This window comes from Mixophyes fleayi, chromosome 4 (assembly GCF_038048845.1).
Source record: "Mixophyes fleayi isolate aMixFle1 chromosome 4, aMixFle1.hap1, whole genome shotgun sequence".
Lineage (NCBI taxonomy): Eukaryota > Metazoa > Chordata > Amphibia > Anura > Limnodynastidae > Mixophyes > Mixophyes fleayi.
The window spans coordinates 330,082,785-330,104,229 of NC_134405.1; the positions used below are offsets into that span (position 1 = coordinate 330,082,785).

General features: G+C 40.9%; 2 protein-coding genes and 1 non-coding gene across 3 annotated transcripts in view; all 3 read left to right on the forward strand.

Annotated features, from left to right (window-relative positions):
* Nucleotides 1-861: 861 nt before the first annotated feature.
* LOC142153093 (hemagglutinin/amebocyte aggregation factor-like) overlaps nt 862-21,445 on the forward strand; it is a 45,083-nt gene continuing 24,499 nt past the window's right edge. The window contains exon 1 of the mRNA XM_075210367.1: nt 862-934. Within this exon, the coding sequence (XP_075066468.1) occupies nt 877-934 (58 nt within the window). The 5' untranslated portion in view covers nt 862-876. The remainder of the gene's footprint in view (nt 935-21,445) is intronic.
* On the forward strand, nt 4,398-12,831 carry LOC142153094 (hemagglutinin/amebocyte aggregation factor-like; the record flags this gene model as incomplete). The annotated part of the gene is made up of 4 exons (XM_075210368.1): nt 4,398-4,483; nt 5,221-5,409; nt 10,707-10,859; nt 12,703-12,831. Coding segments are annotated over 4 exons (471 nt in total), but the record flags the coding sequence as incomplete, so codon positions are not given.
* Nucleotides 13,963-14,034, forward strand: LOC142156266 (small nucleolar RNA SNORD50). Its single transcript, XR_012692332.1, has one exon. It is a non-coding gene; the product is annotated as a small nucleolar RNA SNORD50 (small nucleolar RNA).

Sequence of the window (21,445 nt, forward strand, 5' to 3'; positions counted from 1 at the left end):
TATCTCACACAAGACACTGCAAAAACCTTAATTCATGCACTCATCATCTTCCGCATCGACTATTGCAATTCCCTTCTTACTGGTCTTTGTAAAGTTAGACTTGAACCCCTACAATCTATTTTGCATGCAGCGGCTAGATTGATTTTCCTTGCAAACCGTTCTTCCTCTGCTGAGCCACTCTGTCAGTCTCTACATTGGTTGCCTGTATTTCAATGAATCCAATATAAAATTCTTCTACTAACATACAAGGCCGTAACAAAATTGCACCGACATAAATCTCCTCACTTGTCTCAAAATATCTCCCCACTCGACACCTCCGTTTAGCACAAGACCTGCGTCTCTCATCCACTCTCATCACTTCCTCCCATTCTCGGTTACAGGACTTTTTTTGGGCTGCACCCACTTTGTGGAATTCCCTCCCATAGATTGTAAGCTTGGGAGCAGAGTTCTCTTACCTCTCTGTATGTATGTATTACCCAGTATTGTTTTACAATTGTAAAGCGCTACAGAATTTGCTGGCGCTATATAAATAAATGTTGATGATGATGATGATAGATGTTATATTTGAACAATAAATTATCGGGGAGGACTGTTTTTCCCATGTAAACCACTCTCCAACCACATAACAAAATCAACAACTGTTATATAATACTTTAAAGGACAGTATATACAGGGAGTAAGATTAGTAATTGTGTAATTTGTAACCTTGACTCTTTGCCAAATTCTGTTTTTAGGAGTGATATCTGGAGCCCAGCTGGTTAATGTGTATGTAGACTCCATCAGCATCATATATAAACCGCCTGGAACACATATTTACATATAACACAATAACAACCAAGACTTCATCTGGATCCAGACTGCTTCGGCTCTGTAGTCATGCAGGTGATAGTGCTTCTCCTACTGAGTATCGCTGCAGCGTGTGCAGCACCTGAAGGTAACGTTAATATAACATTAAATATATAGGGAATATTGTACCCTTTACTGTACATTATAAAGACATGATAGTCGAGGGTTATTAAAAACCAAAGCCAGGTTAGCACACAACTTTTTATGGCCGCACATGGGGGCCGACATAGCTAACTACTGCCGTTCTTTTCTAATGCGTTAAAGGGTGGAAACCTGGATATATTCACAAAACTTTATTAATACCTTTGTCTGTAATTGATGAACGATTACAGAGAGTCAATGTGGATATTATCGGGCCTTTGCCTATACCCTGCAGCTCAGGGAAGTGTTTCACCCTAACGGTGGTAGATTACGCTACCCAGTACCCACAAGCCATAGTGTTCTCCTCCATTAGGGCTGATAAAGTGGCACATGCCCTGTTGACTGTATTTTCTTGGGTACGGTTTCCCAAGGAAATGCTGACGGATCAAATTCTGTCCTGGGCTGCATTATTCCACATAATACACGTTTTCCTAATGAGCATTACAATGACATCCAAACTCACTGTTTGTAGATATACATGTATCAGCATCATATGTGTGATACATTGTAACAAAGGGAAGCATTTTTCTGACAAGAGGCAGATAAAGTGTACAAACAGAATAAAACATCAGCACAGTTATGCACCTAGGTGGAGATTAAACCAGGTAAAAACATATGTGTAGTTTGGAGTGTGTTAACTTACATGATTTAAAAGCTGCTTCCTCTCAGCAAACAGACAGGGTGTGTCTTAGTCTAAACAGAGCCAGGGATGGGCGTTTCCTTTTAAAGGGAAGGTGGGTGTATCACCTGCCCATCAAGCTAGGCCTGTGGGAGGAGTGTCAGGTATAAAACCCTGCTTGTTTCATTGTTCAGGGGGATCAACGCTGGGCTAGCTGGCTGATCTGGACAGAGAGCTGGACTATGTATAGTAAGCGTATAGGGTCTCCTCATCTCCTCATCCACGTTTGTAAATAATGTTATTTCTTTATCCAGCCCCACAGCTATTCTATTAAGTACATTTGGAGGTAACGTCTTCCCTTTCTTCACAATCTGTAAACTGAATTTCTGGCTGCTGTAAGGACGCAGTAGACGCCAACCACATGTATAATCCTATAGTCCACACTTCTGTGCTGCACCTCCGGGCATTGTTCTACTACTGTGTCTTGACTACTGTAACCTCCTGCTATCTGGCATCCCTGACACCCATATCCACACTTCACTCCATCCTAAATGCTGCTGTAAGACTGATTTTCCTCTCTCACCGCTCCACATCTGTTTCACCACTTTGCAAATCCCTACACTGGCTCCCTGTGTCCTCCAGAATCCAATTAAAATTACTCACCTTACCTATAAAGCCCTCAACAGCACCACCCCTGCATACATCTCAAATCTCACATTAAAATACTCCCCCTCCCGCCCTCTTAGATCTTCCTCTGACCTGCGCCTTGTCTCGTTTCTGGTAACCACCTCTCACTCCCGCCTACAAGACTTCTCCCGTGCTGCTCCCCGCTTATGGAATTCCCTACCACGCTCTATCAGACTTTCCCACGGCCTTCAAATCTTTAGATGCTCTTTGAAAACTCTTTTAGAGTTTACCTTATCGCTGATGATATTACTCGCACTGATGTGCCCTCACAACTGTCCCAATCTCCACTCTTAGCCACACTCGCTCCTCTTGCGTCAGTTGTGCCCTCTTCCACTTAGAATGTAAGCTCTATAATGAACATGGTCCTCCATACCCTTTGTTTTCATGTCTGCATTTATTTTGTCTACTTTGTATGTTCCTGTTTTATGTGTGGTGGTCGAGTACTGATGGGAATCCTTCCCTTACCTTGTCCTCCAGACACGAGTCAGGTTCTTTTCTGTTCGGATATCCGGTGGTCAGGAGATAAATACTTCAATGAAAGGGACAAGGATTGGTCAAACAACTTGGGTTTATTAAGAATGCGGTAAGGATAGTTTCGGTAAGACACCGCGCCACTGACCCCTTCAGCTCAATAGTAATGACAAAATAATGCGTCTGATCAGCATAGAGCACAATAGCATTTAACATATGACATACACCTGGTGAGTATAAGGCAGAATAACGATAACATCTTCAATGCACATTGTCTAATAAGGCACACTGGTAATCACAGTTACTACTTTCACGTTAACAATATCTGACTGATGATGATGCAAAAACCATCAATAATAACCCATCAAGACTCTTACGGTCACTACCGCGCCCACTAGAGGGCTACTTCTTATTCAGGTGTTTGGGGTACCGTGCTATTCCCTATGGGTCAGGCGCCCCACTTTTAGCATCTACTGCTGAGTTAACTTGAATTGCAGCGGTACCACTAACACTGAATGTCACACCTTCAATATTAAAAAATCAATTCTTAGGTAAATCACATAACATTAACATCAATCTCAACATTTGGTGCACCAATATTATCCCTGGTAATGTTACCATATTTTCCACTCAGTCCTGGGCTGACCTGTGCACAGGAATTTGGTAGTGTTCCAATGTCCTGCAGAGGTTTCCATCAAGGGTTAAGTATTATAGTAGAAAGCAGGGCTGTTGCTCATTTCGGCCACAAGATGGCGCTGTTCTCCCAATAGTCAATGAATCTCTATCAGCACATGTGCTCTGCAACAGGGTATAATGTCCAGATATCGGCACACACACAGGATATAGCTGAAACGACCGTCTTAATTGTTCCCTGCAGCCTGTGTAAAGGTATGATCTGGGGAAAAGCTCTCACAATCCTTCCTTGTACAAGAATGCAATGTCAGTTTTGGATAGATTCTCTCATCACTCTTCCCTCTGACACTGGGGTGTGTGCAGTACACTGCAGGCTAGGATTTTACCTTGAGACGGTTCTGCAGTTAGTGGAGACTGTCTTTGGCGCCCCGCTGCGTGTCCCCAGCTGTTCTCCGTCCGCTTTGCTGGCAATGTCACAGTTCTGGCAGCAGCTCACTCTTGTCTCTGCTCGGCTGCACGTCCTCCCCCTTGTTCCTTCTACCATGCTGCTCTCTCTCTCTCTCCTCCTTCCTGCACATCCTCTTCCTGTTACTCCCCCAGCCAATCAGGGCCTTCATCCTCCTCCTGTCAATCACTCCTGGGCACAAGTTTTCAGGAGCACAATTAACCCCTTGTAGCCCTGCGTTTTAAAAGCGTTTATGCACTCCTCTGTGCTGTTCAACAGGGCTTTGGGGTACCACATATGTATGTCCTGTTTTCTCCACTGTACGGTGCTGCGGAGCACTGTGGAGCCTTACAAATCTACCATAATACACAAATTCTCATCCTCAGCTCTGCTAATTTCTGTCCTAGTCACTAATATTATTCATAAGGATCTATATTGCAGTATGACTTCCACTACTATCCTCCAGTCTTCTGTAATACCCCATAAACATTAAAAGAGAGAGGCTTGTGTGTTTTGTGTGTCGCATAATGGTAATTAATATATATTATTGTTTTGTTTTCTTTAGAAAGATGGGTCAATGGTTATGATCAACCCCTCAACTACCAGTGCCGCAACCACCAGAGCATTAACTTAATTATCAGGTAATAAATAATATATTCCAGATATCAAACTGTATCCTCCATCTACAGCTAATGGCAGCCATTCTATGGGGTGAACCAATATCTGTCAGAATGCAGCCAATCACTGCACTAAGAACTAGTGACATCACTAAGGTATGAAACAAAGTGATTGGTTAAGCCTGCAATATGGCTGCCTCCACTGTGAGTAGGCCCAAGGTCTACATTACATGACATTTCCTTATTATCCAGTCTTGAGGTTGGTATTTTGACATAACCATTTCCTGCTCACTGTTTTATGAGGTTAATATACATTTTTCCTCTTACTGCAACATATGGAATTCAAACCTCGACTTTCATATTTTGCAGACTAAATCCTTTTTCTCTACAGATTCAAATACATCTATATCTTATGTACATACTGCGTCTTCACATCCTAATTATATTTAATGTCTTGTGTCTGTTTCATTGTAATGCAGAACCTTATTTGAGTCCTCAGATGTCCAGTTGCTATTTACAGAAACCATTTGACTAACAGTTAGTTCTGTCTACTTACAGCAATGGAAACACCGCCACCTACTGGCTGTAAAGAAATATTTTACAAATATTGTGTTACCTGTCAATAGACTGGGATTATTCCTGTCACATGACTGGGCCAAATGGAATATTTTGCCAGCCATTTAAATTATTTATTGATGTATGAACAATGCAAAAGGGAAATATCTAAACATGTACTGATCTCATTCTTTGCCTTTCTGCAGCATCCATGACAATAACCGGGAGGATCGTGTCTGGGACTTTGGCTGCCAGAACACTTATAGCAATCCAGTGTCTTGTACCTGGACAGGCTACGTCAATGACTTTGACCAAGAGTTTACCTTTGTCTGTCCATTTGGATCTGTTCTGAGCGGCATGGAGAGCTACCATGACAATAAGAAAGAGGACAGAAGGTAAATCAGTCTAGTAATAATACATTCATAAAACAAACAAACAATTAAATGACATGTCTGCTTTCAAACAAATGACTTCCATTAACTCTGATCATGTGTAATAATATTGTTCAGTTTATTTGCTCTGGATAACAGATACTGCTCTGCAGTCTTAAGATTGGCTGGCCCTTTCCCACCTACTTCCATACTTGTCTACTCTCCCTAAATGTCGGCAAGACTCCCAAATATCATGCAGTTCTCCCAGAACCCCAGAAGTGCAGACTTTTCTCCTGAAAATGGCCTGGGGTCTCAATGATGTGATACACTGCAAATCAGATCAATTTGGCCCCTTAGGTGCAATAATGCGATTGCTGCATTTTACAAAAGAAGTGGGCAAAAATTAAGCAATTTTACGTGCCACAACCCCTTCTCCCTCCTGTGCTTGCCACTTGACCTCCCCTATGGGATTTCTCGGGAAGGGGTGGGGGGGTCGATTTTTAAAGTTGTCAAGTATGCCTACTTCAAACCTCATTCTGTGTTATGTTTACTGCAACTGTTAGCCCTGTGCAGGATTTAAGCACAAACTTGTCCATTGAGGCGGCATGATAATGATGTCACAGTGGAGACAAAGATCATCATCATTTATTTATATAGCGCCAGCGTATTTCATAGTGCTTTACAATTGGGAGCAAACACAGTAATAAACAATACTAGAGATCATACAGTCATACAGCAAGGTTGGCCAGGGGGTCAGAGAGTTGTTGTCTTGTGTTAGCTGTGTAGAGGGTGGTTATAAGGTAACCTAGTGAGGTTAAGGGTGTGGTTGAGGAATATTATAAGCTTGTCTGAAGAGGTGGGTTTTCAGAGACCGCTTGAAAGTTTGTAGACTAGAGGAAAGTCTTATTGTGCGAGGGAGTGAATTCCATAAAGTGGGTGCAGCCCGAAAAAAGTCCTGTAACCAGGAATGGGAGGATGTGATGAGAGTAGATGAGAGACGCAGATCTTGTGCAGAACGGAGGTGTTAATTTGGGAGATATTTTGAGACAAGTGAGGAGATGTATGTTGGTGCAGTTTTGTTGATGGCCTTGTATGTTAGTAGAAGAATTTTATATTGGATTCGTTGAATAACAGGCAACTAGACTGAGAGCTGAGTGACTCAGCAGAGGAGACGATTTGCAAGGAAAATCAATCTAGCTGCTGCGTGCAAAATATATTGTAGGGGTGAGAGTCTGAATTGGAGTAGACCAGTATGGAGGGAATTGCAATAGTCGATGCGGGAGATAATGAGTGTATGAATTGAAGTTTTTGTAGTGTCTTATGTAAGATATGTGCGTATTTTGAAAATATTTATTAGATGTATGTAACATGATTTAGATATAGAGTCGATGTGGGGAACAAAGGATAGTTGTGAGTCAAGGATTACACCTAGGCAACGAGCTTGCTGGGTGGGATATGGTCATGTTGTCAACAGAAACAGAAATGTTAGGTCGGTAACTTCTGTTGGCTGTTGGGAATATTATTAATTCTGTTTTTGAAAGATTGAGTTTGAGTTGGCGAGAGGACATCCAAGAAGAAATGGCAGAAAGACAGTCAGTAACTTAGAACAACACAGAGGGTGAGAAATCAGAAGAAGATAGATAAATTTGGGTATCATCCGCATAGAGATGATACTGAAATCCAAAGGAGCTTATTAGTTTTTCAAGAGGAGTGGTGTAAATAGAGAATAGCAGAGGACCTAGGACTGAGCCTTGTGGTACTCCAACTGATAAAGGAAGGGGAGAGGAGGTGGATCCAGAGAGACTAAAACTGAAAGTGCGATTAGATAGGTAGGATGAGAACCAGGATAAGACGGTGTATTGCAGACCTAGTTATTGTAGCGTTTGTATGAGAAGAGAGTGGTCAGCAGTGTCAAATGCAGCAGAGAGATCCAGAAGATTTAAAAGAGAGTATTGGCCTTTACATTTAGCAGTGAGCAACTCATTGACAACCTTTGTCAGTGCAGTCTCTGTGGAGTGTTGGGAATGAAAGCCTGACTGAAGAGGATCCAATTGCACGCCTGAGGATCTGTCTGTACCTAGACTGGGTTCTGTCTCTGGAGCTGGACTAGTGACTACATAGACAAAGCTGGGTGGCCTGATAATGTTCCTCTGCATGTAGTGAATGGACTGGTGCAGATGGTGATTACACTAGCAGAGGTGAGCAAACAGGAACTGGATTGCTATCCGGACTTGATCCGGAATGCTGTAATCGGACTGTAAAAGAAATGCTGGAAGAGGATTGCTGGAACCGGGCTGTAAACAGAATGCTGAAATGGAACCAGAGTGCTGAAACCGGACTGGAGCCAGAATGCAGACTGCACTATCTGAGCTGGATTAAAAGCAAGACTGCAAACTGCTGGGAACCAGGTCGGCATCTGAAATACAACGTTGCACTGGAAACAGGTAAGGGCTCCAGGAAGTCCTTTTATAGTTGTTGTTGTTGAATCCTGATTGGAAACTGCTCTGGTCTGCTGGACTAAAGCAGCACTCTGAGATGCTGAGATGAATCAGGTGACTGTATCCAAAATGGCGGCTCCCATGAACTGGTTTTGGAGGGAATCTGAAATGGAGGGTGTTATCATCTGATTGGCTGAGAGGAATCATGTGACCAAATCCAAGATGACCACGCTCATAATCTGGATTCTGGAGGGATCTCTGGAGAGGAGACAGACTGGACACCATCTTAAAGAGAGGTCTGAAACCAGCAGAGACTGAGGACTGCAGGGACAACTTGGAAAGGCAGCGGAGAGGTAAGTGACAGAGCCTGAGAGCCTGGCGTGTGACACCAATAGGTTGTTTGTGGAAATGAAACATGTAGGCAATTATTTCGAGAAGCTTGGCATGGCATGGGACCTCAGAGATGGGGCGGTAATTTGAGAGAAAGTTTGGATAAAAATTTAGTTTTCTCAGAATAGGAGTAATCACTGCATGCTTCAATAGTGACTGAAAGATACCATTACAGAGAGAGAAAGATTACAAATTTTAGTTTAGGTTGGGATGAGCACAGTAGACAGAGATCTACTGTGAGGCAATGTGATCAAGAGGACAGGAGGTAGAGTAGGAAGATAAAAAGAGAGTAGATAATTCATCTTTATTTGTGGGATCAAAAGAAGAGAGTGTTATGCACGTTTTGTCGCTATCCAATAACTGTTGTCGAATCCCGATTTGTGGTTCCAAAGCACAAAGTAATTTAATATCCAAAAGTAGCAGAATAACAATGCGAAATAAAACAAGTACAGCCGTTACTTATCGCAGGCCCTCTGGATCCAGTGAACAGTCATTCAGGTCTGAAGGCTGTGGTCAAACAAGACTGGTCACTAGGTTCAAAGCCCCTGCTTATATACAGTCAGTGAATACAGTAAAACAATGCAGATGATGTGGCTTGCTTCTATTGGTCCAGGCTTCAGGAAGGTCCAGTGTACTGCAGGTCATAGGCCAGTTCAAACCAAAATATCAAAAGGTGGGGGTCAATTCTCCAGGGGATGTGCTCCGACTTTCGCGCCAAGAATCCAGTTTCAACTAGTCTATTTACATTTTACAGTCTGTATCACTTTAAACATTTATTCCCTAACATCGCTAACTAGTGTATGCAATGTGCGATCTCTTCAGCGAATTAACCGGACAACTACTGATTAATAGGGGATTAAAATGATACTAAACATGACATAGTTCCTGCAACCTGAACCTTTGATTTCACTAATATGCATATAACTTATAATATTAAACATAAATACTGCTATATTTCGACATAAATAACTTTGTGTTGCAACTACAATTAATGTGTACTAATTACAAATGTGTATGTTCACGTGAATGTGTGTAAAAGTGTAAAACCTTTTATTGCCACGTGTTGCGGCTGGATACGCCCTTATACGTCGTAGCGTGCTCTACGTATAATTTCAAACAAAGACAACCAAATCTGCTCGATCTTAATTGAAATGACTTTATCCAATTTGCTAACTTCGACAAGAGGGTGTCAGAGGGTGCTAGGAAAGAGTTGAGCGGATTGCTAGTCGAGGAAGAAGAATTAATTTCAAGTCGGATCTTATCAATATCTTCCTTGAAGTAGGAAGCAAGATTCTGGGCACTGATAGTAGTCGGAGGGCTTAAGTGGGAGGGTTGAGAGAGATTTAAATGTGATAAAAATGGAATGGAAGTATGTTTGTTTAGCAGTGTCCAGAGCATTTCGTTATGAGTGGTAGATAGCGGTATATATCAAGAAATCATTAGATGTTTAGGCCAATTACAATTTGACAATTTATTCTTTGCGAGAAAGTTTGTGAAAATGTTGTGGTGCTTTAGTTTGCTAAGTCTGACATTGAAGTGACACGGCATATGAAGATTAGCTGGAGCCACTTAATGAAGGGCTGTTGCTAGGGTTTGGTGAAAACGTTGTACTGCCATACCAGGAGACGAGACGAGAATGTAGAAATTACGACAGAAAACTACATCTACAGCATTGTAACCAGTAAAAACCACATTTTGAAAAGAAACAAAGCCAGAAAAGTCACTGTGATTCACAGAAGCTCATACAACAATGTATTTTTGGGGCCATAATAATAATAATAATAATAATAATGGTACAATTTTTGGAAAAATATGAACGTTGTTACAGATACTATTTAAAGCTGCAATGACCATTTAAATTGCATAATCATCTTCCATAGCTGAGATAGTTACAAACTGCAGATATTTGCTACTGATATCTATAGAAAACTATAAGATATCAACCAAGTCTCTTCAAATACCACCATAGTAACAGTGCCATCTACCGGCTGTTACTTGGCACTGCAGCCCATACCTAGAAATCATCATCATCATCATCATTTAGTTATATAGCGCCACAAATTCCGCAGCACTGTACAGAGAACTCATTCACATCAGTCCCTGCCCCATAGGGGCTTACAGTCTAAATTCCCTAACATAGACACACACTCACTCACACACAGACAGACAGACGCACAGACTAGGGTCAATTTTTTGATAGCAGCCAATTAACCTACCAGTATGTTTTTGGAGTGTGGGAGGAAACCGGAGCACCCGGAGGAAACCCACGCAAACACAGGGAGAACATACAAACTCCACACAGATAAGGTCATGGTTGGGAATCAAACTCATGACCCCAGTGCTGTGAGGTAGAAGTGCTAACCACTAGGCCACTGTGCTGCCCACCAAATAAGCCTTACTTTTTAAAATGATAATTCTGAGAAATTGCTCAAATAACAAAGATTAATTATAGCAATCAGTGGATAGTACTATTTAAAATATGCTATTTTCTAGGTGGAAGTTTTATTGCTGTCAAGGAGAGGTGTCGGTTACACGCAACTGCAAGTGGAGCGGCTACGTCAATGACTTTGATCAGTACCTGAGATGGGACGCACCTACTAATTATCACCTGACTGGGGCTCATAGTTACCATGACAACAGCAAAGAGTATGTATTCTACAGCAGGCTAATAGTGACAATTTCTCCCAAAGAGAGAGCATTTTGCATGAATTTTTGAGTATATGTAAATATTTCCTTACGTTAGATATTGATACTCTGCTTAGAAATTGTCTCTGAGACTGGTGTTGGCGCTGCTCTTACTTCTTCCACTTTTGTGTCATACAGCTGCTTTGTTGTAAAACTACAGCTGCTGCAATATCACTTATCACCAGCAGGAGGCAATGCAGAACCAAATTATATACCTTGGTAGACACCTGTGAGCATTCTCAAAAATTATAAAATTATTAGTTTTTCCTTTAAATTTCCTTTATGTTTCTTCAATGAATACAGTGTATTTTACCCGCTAAAGACTAAGGGTATGTTGTGCTACCATACATTTAAAAAAAAATAACAATTGTGCTAGTTAAATGATAACTCTTTTATTTTTTATGGTATCCCGTTAAATTTTATAATGTTGTTGTTTTATTTCTGAAAGCGCTTTCATTTGGTATAATTTTAATTAAATATTTTGCAGGAATATATAACTTAAATTAAGCAAAATTATTAAAAAATAATGCACTTTTATATGATTCTTCTCACCATTATTTTCAAATAATTAGTGAGCCCAGAGGAACGAATCATATAAATGTGTTACCATAATTTTCCCATTTATCTTGATACCTAATTTATACAGTTTACTCCAGTTTATGAAGGTTCTAGGAGCTAAAAGTGGGATTATATTTAAATAAAATAGTTTTATTGTTTACATTTTTAAAACATTATTATTTTAAACTTGTTTATTTATTTTTAAGTACCTTATATTGACCTGTACAGGGTTATAAACTAATCTGAGTCGTCTTATATCCAGAAGATCTTACCAGGGGATCTAGATATGGAAGTTCAGTATTTGCTGAACATAATCAATGACAACCTGGCTACAATCTAGCTGCACAGTGAATACAGCTCAGTCTAGCACTCTGTAAAAGCGAAGCATATAACAATTTAAACTACTTTACAAGGAAGAAATTTGAGACAATGAGGAAAATATACTATGTACATTAAGAATACTAGCGGATGGTACGCTGTCAATGCCCAGAGGTATTACTGACAGTGATTTAAATTTTCAATGACGTTTTAATCAATTAATAACAGACACAAATGGAGCTTCTTGAAAAATGTATTTAAACAAACTCTTCACTGAGTTAGCAAACTTTGATTTTCCAGCCCGCTGTGTGTAACAATCCGAAATATGACTTAATGTGTGCAAAATCCAGGGAAACACAATGGATGCTAAAATACGATAATACAATGTATAAAGCAAACTTGACCTCTCGCCAGTCCCCTTCATGTAAGCAAACACATTTCCTGTTTTAAATTTACAATTGATCAACCTATACCCAAAATCTCTGACCCATCCAAACTCTGAAGGGTTGGGCGGGTGGTAAATCCTAACCACAATGCTGCCTGACTCCCTCCCCACTCCTTTAGAACGGACTATACTACTCATGCCCTTCAAGGTGAGAACGGGATGGGCTTCCCTGTCCTCTGCTGGCTCACAGGCCGCCCAGCGACCATTCCACTTACTCAGCTCTGGCGCCATTGCGACACCTTTCACTGCCATTTAGTCTTACTCTGCACCATTGATTACACTAATACCTGACATTAACTTGAGTCAACTAATAACAATTAAAACCTCTTGTATCCACTTTTTCTTCTCCTGGACAGATCATGAACTGGAATCCAGTTCATCATCTGTTGTGTGAGCATTTAAATACCTATTGGACTAAGGAAAGCTGGATAATCTCAGTCTGTTTTACTATTTAACATTATGAAACTATATTTTGTGTTCTAGGGACAGACGGTGGAGTTACCACTATTGTCAGAAGAACGCCTAACGCAAGAGAAGTTCTCAGACAGAGCCAGAATCCATTACATCATCTAGAAATGTGTTCACGGGTGTAACAATGTATCTGGCTTCTAATGCCACAATCTTCTTATAAATATAATACAATAAAAAATTATTGTTTTGTTGGTTATTTAATCTAATTCCATATTATATGATGAATTATATTGGTAGCCGGAGCTACTATAGGGTCTACTGTGACCAATATATTATGTCATGTGCATAATGTGTTTAATGTACAATGTATTTTACTGCAGTCTTCTTAGTATCTACATAACGGTGGCTGCAGAAAGCATGGTTTGCCATGGTTTGCCATGATACATTCTATCTAGTATAATTCTAAACTCATTCTCTTTTCATCAGTTCATATTAGAGGTGAGCGGGCTCGGATTGCGCTAATCCGAGCCCACCCGAACATTGCGGATCCGACGGGATCCGAGCACTGTTCGGGTATTTCCGGCGGAAAGACAAACTCAAAATGAGGCTCTGACATCCAAGTCTCGCGTCGGATCTCGCGAGACTTGGATCACATAAATTCCCCGCTCGGGTCTGGCAGCAGCTGAACATGTGACAGGATAAGTGAATGGTAACCTGACATTACACTGCACATATTCTCTCAGTGGTGGTACAACCACAATGTGCTGGGGACGGGGCAGCTGTCCATCCTCTAAGTGTAGCAATGTGATCATCTGGACAGACGGCAGCAGGGTGACCTGGAGGACATCTGACAGATACCTGTTATTGGGGAACATATCACAGGGGGACGTGTCCCTGACCATCACTGGGGTGACTAAGGAGGATGAAGGAACGTACTGCTGCCGGGTGGAGATCCCAGGATGGTTCAATGACCAAACAAATTATATAAATGTGAAGCTACGAGAAGGTTAGAAACCCTTTTTTATTTTCTTAAAACAACATTTTACACAAACAGGTTATAAAAGCAATGTCATTTTAGCACTACATTTAAAGGAGGTAAATGTACTAAAAGGAAAGCATTTGTGAGATCCAAATCCTAACCATAACACTGCTCTTGTAATGTAAGATTGTAGGGAAGCTTTAAACACAGATCTGTAATCTCTTTATATGTGATTTTAGGGCTCATTCGCACATATACACTTGTCATGTTCAATTCATGGCTTAATAAACACAAAAATCACGTTAAAAACAAGACAGAACTACAGATACTGTTTGGACATGTTAAATTTACCTGAACTGTGATGAGTTTATCCCGAACCTGACTTGTGTGAGGACACACTTTATTATGGATCTGACTGCTGAGTTCATTTACGTGGTGATAAAAGCTAGGTATTTCAGTGAATAGTTGGGAGTATCTTGTATGGAGAAAACTATTTGGTTAGCTTCTTCGGCAAGTGTAGTGACATTGTTTATCCATAAAGTATGTGTTCCATATTTTATTGGCCATGCCCCTGTGTGCATATTTGTACAGATTATTTGCATTACCTAGGAGACTGCAAGCAAGGCACTGATCCTGCCCTATAAGTCCAGTGGTACTGCTGTTTAAGTCCACTGATCCTGCCACGTGTTTGTGCCTCCCACTTGTGTCGCTTAGCTTAGTCATCCAGCTACCTCGGTGCAACCTTTTGGCCTAAAAACAATATTATGAGGTGTGAGGTGTTCAGAATAGACTGGAAATGAGTGGAAATGAATGCTATTGAGGTTAATAATAGTGTAGGAGTGAAAAAAAAAAAAGGGAAAAAAAATGGATTTTAGCACTTTTTATGCTTTTTTTAACAAAAATCAGAACCCAAAACCCAAAATCAGAACCAAAACCTTTCGTGGGGTGTTTTGGCAAAACAAATCAGAACCCAAAACCTCAAGCTAATCAGAAACCAAAACCCAAAACCCAAAACACGAAAAGTGGCCGATGCACACCCATAGTTCATATTGTGGTCAGGAGTAGATTGGGAATGTAAAAGTCCCTGGAAAAAAAACTCTGCTAATTACCAATTTATTCACTGCTCTGCTCTCCAGAAATGTCATCTCATGGAAAGCCAAACTATGGCTGCCCCCTTCTCCATTATGCGACATAATATCACCAGCTACTTATATAGCGCCACTAATTCCGCAGCGCTGTACAGAGAACTCATTCACATCAGTCCCTGCCCCATCGGAGCTTACTGTCTAAATTCCCTAATATACACACACCCTGAGAGAGACTAAAGTTAATTTAATAGCAGCCAATTAACCTACTAGTATGTTTTTGGAGTGTGGAATGAAACCTGAGCACTTGGAGGAAGCCCATGCAAACACGGGGAGAACATACAAACTCCAGATAAGGCCATGGCTGAGTATTGATCTAGTAATCCCAGTGATGTGAGACAGAAGTGCTAACCACTGAGCCACCATGATGCCCCTTAATAGAAGAAAGGGCTCCTGTCCTTTTAGGACATAAAATTTGGAGGACTAATGGACGAAGCTTTTGGTGGACTGGGTAGTTTTCTGCTACCTGTTATTGCAGATTTCACAACATGCTGCTGGTTTCTTGTCTGGATCCTGAGATGTTGGGGCCTGCTTGGAAAATGAATAATTACGTGGAATATGGAAAGCCGAGCAATAAGTGAACACTCCAGGTCTCACTCCCCCCAACATTAAACAAACAGCATTCACATTTAATAAATAGGTTTATATCCCATAGTGAGCCCTGGCACTAAATTATTAGCACATTTACTACAGACCTGGAAGTAACAGATCATGTACACTCCGTTCCAGTGACACAGTGTAAAGCGGTACTGACCAATGTGCAACATTTTGTGTGTTCACTTTATCGCATCACAACTATCCTGTGTATTATGACCATACTTGCAGCATATAACAAATATATCGCACTACTGGGCTTATTTAATATCATGCAATCTGCACATGTGCTGTAACCTCAGAGTGCAGTTTATAAAAATAAAGCAAGAACACTTGTGCCAAACCATATTTGCTATTAATTAGAATACCTTAACACAAATTAGAAGTTTTTATCAGATATCACACCCTATATGATTCATAGCACACAATAAGCAGCAATAAGACATAACCGACAGTACATAACACAAATCACACATTATATAATTTATTATAATATAACGTATACACACATCTGTATCAGGTTACATGGTAGATATTTGGTTGCTAGATGACTGGGAGGGAAGTGGTGGCACATTTTGGCCTGGGGTGCTGCATGGCACAGCTCCACTAAAAACTGCAAATTTAACTTTTTTTTATCCACTGAATGAGTGACCTCCTCTCAGCTAGACCTTTATCCCTCTATGGGTGAAGCCGCCTCACTTTCCTCCCCAGAGCCTAATTTTAAATGTACACAACACTTTACGTGTATATCAAACCAACTCCAAAGACCCGCACAAATTCAAGTAGGAATTTGATTTCGTTGAGGTCTTGCACTTGGACAGACATTTGGTCAGGGGTGGCCAAATCCTTGATAATTATTCAATTAAAGGAATTTTGGTGTCCCTTTCATAGATGTTTAGGATAGACCTTGTGTGCAGTTACACCACCAGAGGGGGAGTGGTCACATTCTTAGACAAAGGGGTAACTTGGTTACTAAAGTTTTGTCCAACCTTCTGCTCTCCCCAGCACAGAAACAAGAAATTACGTGATTATTTTATTTCTGCATTCTCCTTTTTTATTTTAAAAAGTTCTCGCCTTTTTATTCCATACATTATATTATTATTATAATTCTTTTTGTCACCTTAAGCATTGTGGCTAGTCTGATGTATTCTGTTTAATAATGTTCAGCCTTAGTGTACTTAAATTCATGTGCTAGTAAGGCTTGGTCATTTATGAGTACTACATAACTGAAATACATGGTATTGTTTGTTCTAATGATAAACCTGGTTGATTTAAAGTTTAGTTGAAGTGGGATATAAATTGTGTTGGTATTCTCAGTAAGAGGTGTAACCTTAGACTTCCTCAAAGTGGACATGAATCATCAGGGAACGTAAATGCCGATACGTGCCATGTTGTGCGTAAAAATGCAGAGCGCATGCCTAGAATCAGACTATACGCCAACATCCAAATCATCTTCGTCTAAATAATCTTCGAGCATATATTTTTTATTTTTTAATGTTTTGTCATTAATGACTATATTATTAACAGGTGACATTAATTGAATAGATTTTTATTTCCTGTGCGTAACTTTGTGACTTGATATTCCTGTGACAGGATGGACCGCCTATGCCACCCTATCTGTTGTTACTGGGAACCGGCTGGTCTTACTTTGCCACCTTTCCCTTTCGTTATCCAAAAATGGTCCTCTTGCCGCAGTAGGAGGGGCTTACAAAGGCTGCCACCACTGGACTCCTTACCGGCATCCAGAACCAGGTTTCTTCTGGGTAAATGACGCTTCTAGCGTGTCTCGTTGCTGGTGTACCTGTGCTGGGTCTTCCTGACCTCTTACTATGGATCAGGGATGCTGTGAATGGATTCCCCCTGGCAGACAGAGTTGTAGTACTGGAAACGCTTGGGTCCAAAACCTCAGGGTCTAATCTGTAGATCACAGGAATACAACGATATTGAAGATGTTTCCAAGCAGGTCTTTGAAGCAAGAGGGTTTATTTGCTCACACACACTGGTGGAAGATACCAGTATGAACAGGTCAGATGAAAAATCAGAAGAACACTTACATGCTCACAGAGGTCATCTTTTACACAGTTCAGAAATAGTCTATTTTTAGAAACAGGATATACTCTATTGACACAAACATGAAATTACATGCATTTCAAGGCTAACAAAATTTACACTTATCTATGAAATTCACTCTGGTAAAAGGACACACAGTAACGACCCCACTGCTGGGCCTTTGGCCAAAGCAGGCATGACACTTCATCACAAAACTTCGTTAGCACTTTCTCCTATCAGACTTCCTTGCACATGTCCTAATTGCAGGTTTCCACTAGCAACCCTACAAATCCTAAACAATGACACTTCCATATTAATACATCCCAATACACACCAGACCTCCATCCACAAATGCCTATTGTGTCAGATATATGCATCAGAAATAAGGCATATCCTTTAGTAAGGTGAAAACAGGAAAGACCAGCTTTTCTACCCTGGTCTCAGAGATAACGATTTCCTATATCACAGAATATATACAATACAAGAAAATAAGTGCCTATGCAATTATTTAAATATGCGGCCTGCACTATTTACTTTAAATGAATTTTACCAAAAGTTATTTAATAGTGATCCAGTCACAATTCCCCATATGTATTGGATGTGTATATTGTCTGTCAGAGCCCAGCGGATCAACAGACGTATCTTTACATCCGCTCCTTGTTGAATACAGACGTGCGTGTGCCCGATGTCCGTGTGTTTTGCGTTTCTTGATAAATGAGGCTCAGTATGATCTGTGAAACCAAATCATGGTGGTGGCAGTTGTGGAATTATTAGTAAGCGAGTGACGTATAAAAGGGGATTGTAATAATTGGTAGACAGACTGGAGGGGTTCGCTGTGATTAACACGTTGTCACACACACACGTTACGCTGGCTCAGGTGAGCCCTATTTCTAGCACTCTGTGTGGTATAAAACAAATATACAAAAACCAAAGTGTTATGGGTGGGATCAGATCTATAAATGAGCCACTAAGCAAAGTAACTACCTTATCAAGTAATATCCTAACCTGAGTTCCATAAAGGTCCTTCAAAAACAATTTGAGTTTCTGCAAACATGTGTTCAGGCTTCACCAGCTGCCTCTGCAGTCACTGTGCTGTACATATATATATATATATATATATATATATATATATATACAGATACACTATATTCTGTATATTTAGGCTTCTATCATTTTATAGAATTTAGAGCCAATCTAAAATTTTTGTGGACAGACAGCATGAATAGAAAATGGGGTGGGAGTGGGGAGGGGGGGGGGGGGGGCACACATGGATAAGGCCCAGACTCTTCTTCCAATGCACTAGCAACAGAAAACTGGGCCTTGAAAACCATGCGGATATGGTTTGTCTAATATGGGTGTGGTTCTCACTCTCTCTCTCTCTCTATATATATAAATATCCAATATACTACTTGAAAAAGTGTTATGTCATACAGATATAATTAATTAAAACATTTACCAGCTTCATCGTAGTAGTATTCAGCACCCTTGTGATCACTACAAAATACAGAGAGCATTCTTGTGACACACAAGATGGAGATTATGCCCTCCCCAGCCACAACGTGCTCTTCCCAATCAGACAGTGACCTCCAACAGCCACACCCTGTCCTCCCACCAGCCACACCCTGTGCTCCCACCAGCCACGCCCTGCCCTCCCAAGCCACACCCTGAACTCCCACCAGCCACACCCTGTCCTTCTCAGCCACACCCTGCCCTCCCACCAGCCACACCCTGCCCTCCCAAGCCACACCCTGTCCTCCCACCAGCCAGACCCTGTCCTCCCACCAGCCACACTGTGCCCTCCCTGTCCTGCCCCCCAGCCCAGCCCCTGATAATGTCCCAGTACAGAAGATCAATAGGTGTTGTTAATTTTTAATGTTATCTTTTAGTTTAACCGGTGTTACAAACTGTTTGTTTCAGTTGTGCAAACATAAAAGGTGCTTTGATTTTCATTCATGTTTTAAATAAAAAAAAAAAATAAACACAACGCTTCCCATCATAATTTCTTAGAAAGACAAATAATTAGAATTACTCAAATTATCTAAAAGAAACAGGACACTATTAATTACTATGTATTGCACCACTTTAAAAACTTTCACATGCCTTAAGAGAAATATTTAATAATGCACTGTAAATTATAGGTATATTAGAAACAACTAGGGCCTTCTATGACTGTATAAAAGCACAATTCTGTAGGATTGTTTCTCTACAGATAACAGATGTCTGAAATGACTAGAAGTATCCTGATAAAGTAGGAGCGCAATATTCTTAATAATACACAAATGTTCCTAATGAACAGATATTATAGCTCACAGTAAGTAATGACATTAGAGCTCTCTCTGTACAGATCTTATTTACAAAATATATTACATATAGTAACATCTGTTTTATTTTTTATAGTATTTACGGTAAGTAATGTGCTTTATAGTAACTAAATATTTGCTGATTTTATTACATATATTACTTTCCTAAAGGTATATTTTAAATTTCCCAAACATAGACATAGACAGGCTTGTTGCTTTTAATAGGGGTGAAAAAATGCAGAAACAACCTGCTTAAATTTTCCAATTTGTTTTCCACCCCAATACTCACACGGAAAATACGTTTCAATTATGTAAATATAGCAGAACATTTCCTAACATGAAACTCCAGTTTTGTAATCTTAGTCCATGCCATGGATCTGTCATCATTCACTTCTGTATTTAGGTTTGTGAAACTACATGTTACAGCAGGCACTGACTGCCATTAACTGCTTGAGCATGGCCACACAGCTAATCACTGCCAGAGCATGTTGGGACCTGTAGTTCCCCACACTTAAGTAATGTTTAACTATGCTTTACACATATTTTCTGCGGGCCCCAGTAACCTAGTGAATTCAGCCACATGCTAAAAACAGGGGGACAAATCTGTATCAGCAGTAACCAGCCCTGCTAATTATTTAGTGGGGTGGGCCATGCTAGATGTATTCATTTATTTTAAAAGGGGAATTTTATGAATGAATGCCTTGTGCAATGCAGTATTCTACATACAAACTAGAAATGCTGATTTAGACAGTTATGTTATAGTATTGCAATGAGTTCTCTCTGCTTAGAATGTTAGGTTTTTGTTAGGGTTGTCTCGATTTAGTGGCCTCTGTACTGGCCAGGTGCAGTATTTACTTAGATAAGGCCTCTTTCTGACCTTTGCTCTCCTTAACTTTCTATGGACTAGAACACGGTATTTCACACGGTGACCTTGCCCCTCACTCCCCCCCAAATGGCTTAGTGGTTAGCATTTCTGCCTCACAGTGCTGGGGTCATGAGTTTGATTCCCGACCATGGCCTTATCTGTGTGGAGTTTGTATGTTCTCCCTGTGTTTGCGTGGGTTTCCTCCGGGTGCTCCGGTTTCCTCCCACACTCCAAAACATACTGGTAGGTCAGACTTGCCAACTCTCCCGAAATATCCGGGAGACTCCCGCATTTTGCGAGAGTCTCCCGGGCTCCCGGGCGAGTGTGGCAATCCCCCGCATCTGGATAATTCTGCCCACTTCCTAGTGAAGTGGGCAGAATTAAGTCCCAAATGCCGCGATTCCCGGTGAATCGCGGCGTTTGGCCCCGCCCCCGCTGTCAAATGACGCATTTTGCGTCATCACGTCATGGGGGCAGGTCCAAAATGACGTCACTTGGAGCCCCCCCCCCCCGTCACGCCCACCTCCTCTGCAGGCTCCCGGATTTCACCAACAGAAAGTTGGTAAGTATGTGGTAGGTTAATTGGCTGCTATCAAAATTGACCCTAGTCTCTGTCTGTCTGTGTCTGTCTGTGTGTGTGTCTATATTAGGGAATTTAGACTGTAAGCTCCAATGGGGCAGGGACTGATATGAATGAGTTCTCTGTACAGCGCTGCGGAATTAGTGGCGCTATATAAATAAATGATGATGATGATGAAAGTGTCACACACTATTTCCTCCATGCTGACCTTACCTTGAACTACTCCCCGACTACTTTTGTTATCCCCTGTTTAGGTAGGTGGCGGGCAGAGGCATAACAGCCGGAAAATGTGCTTTGGGTAGC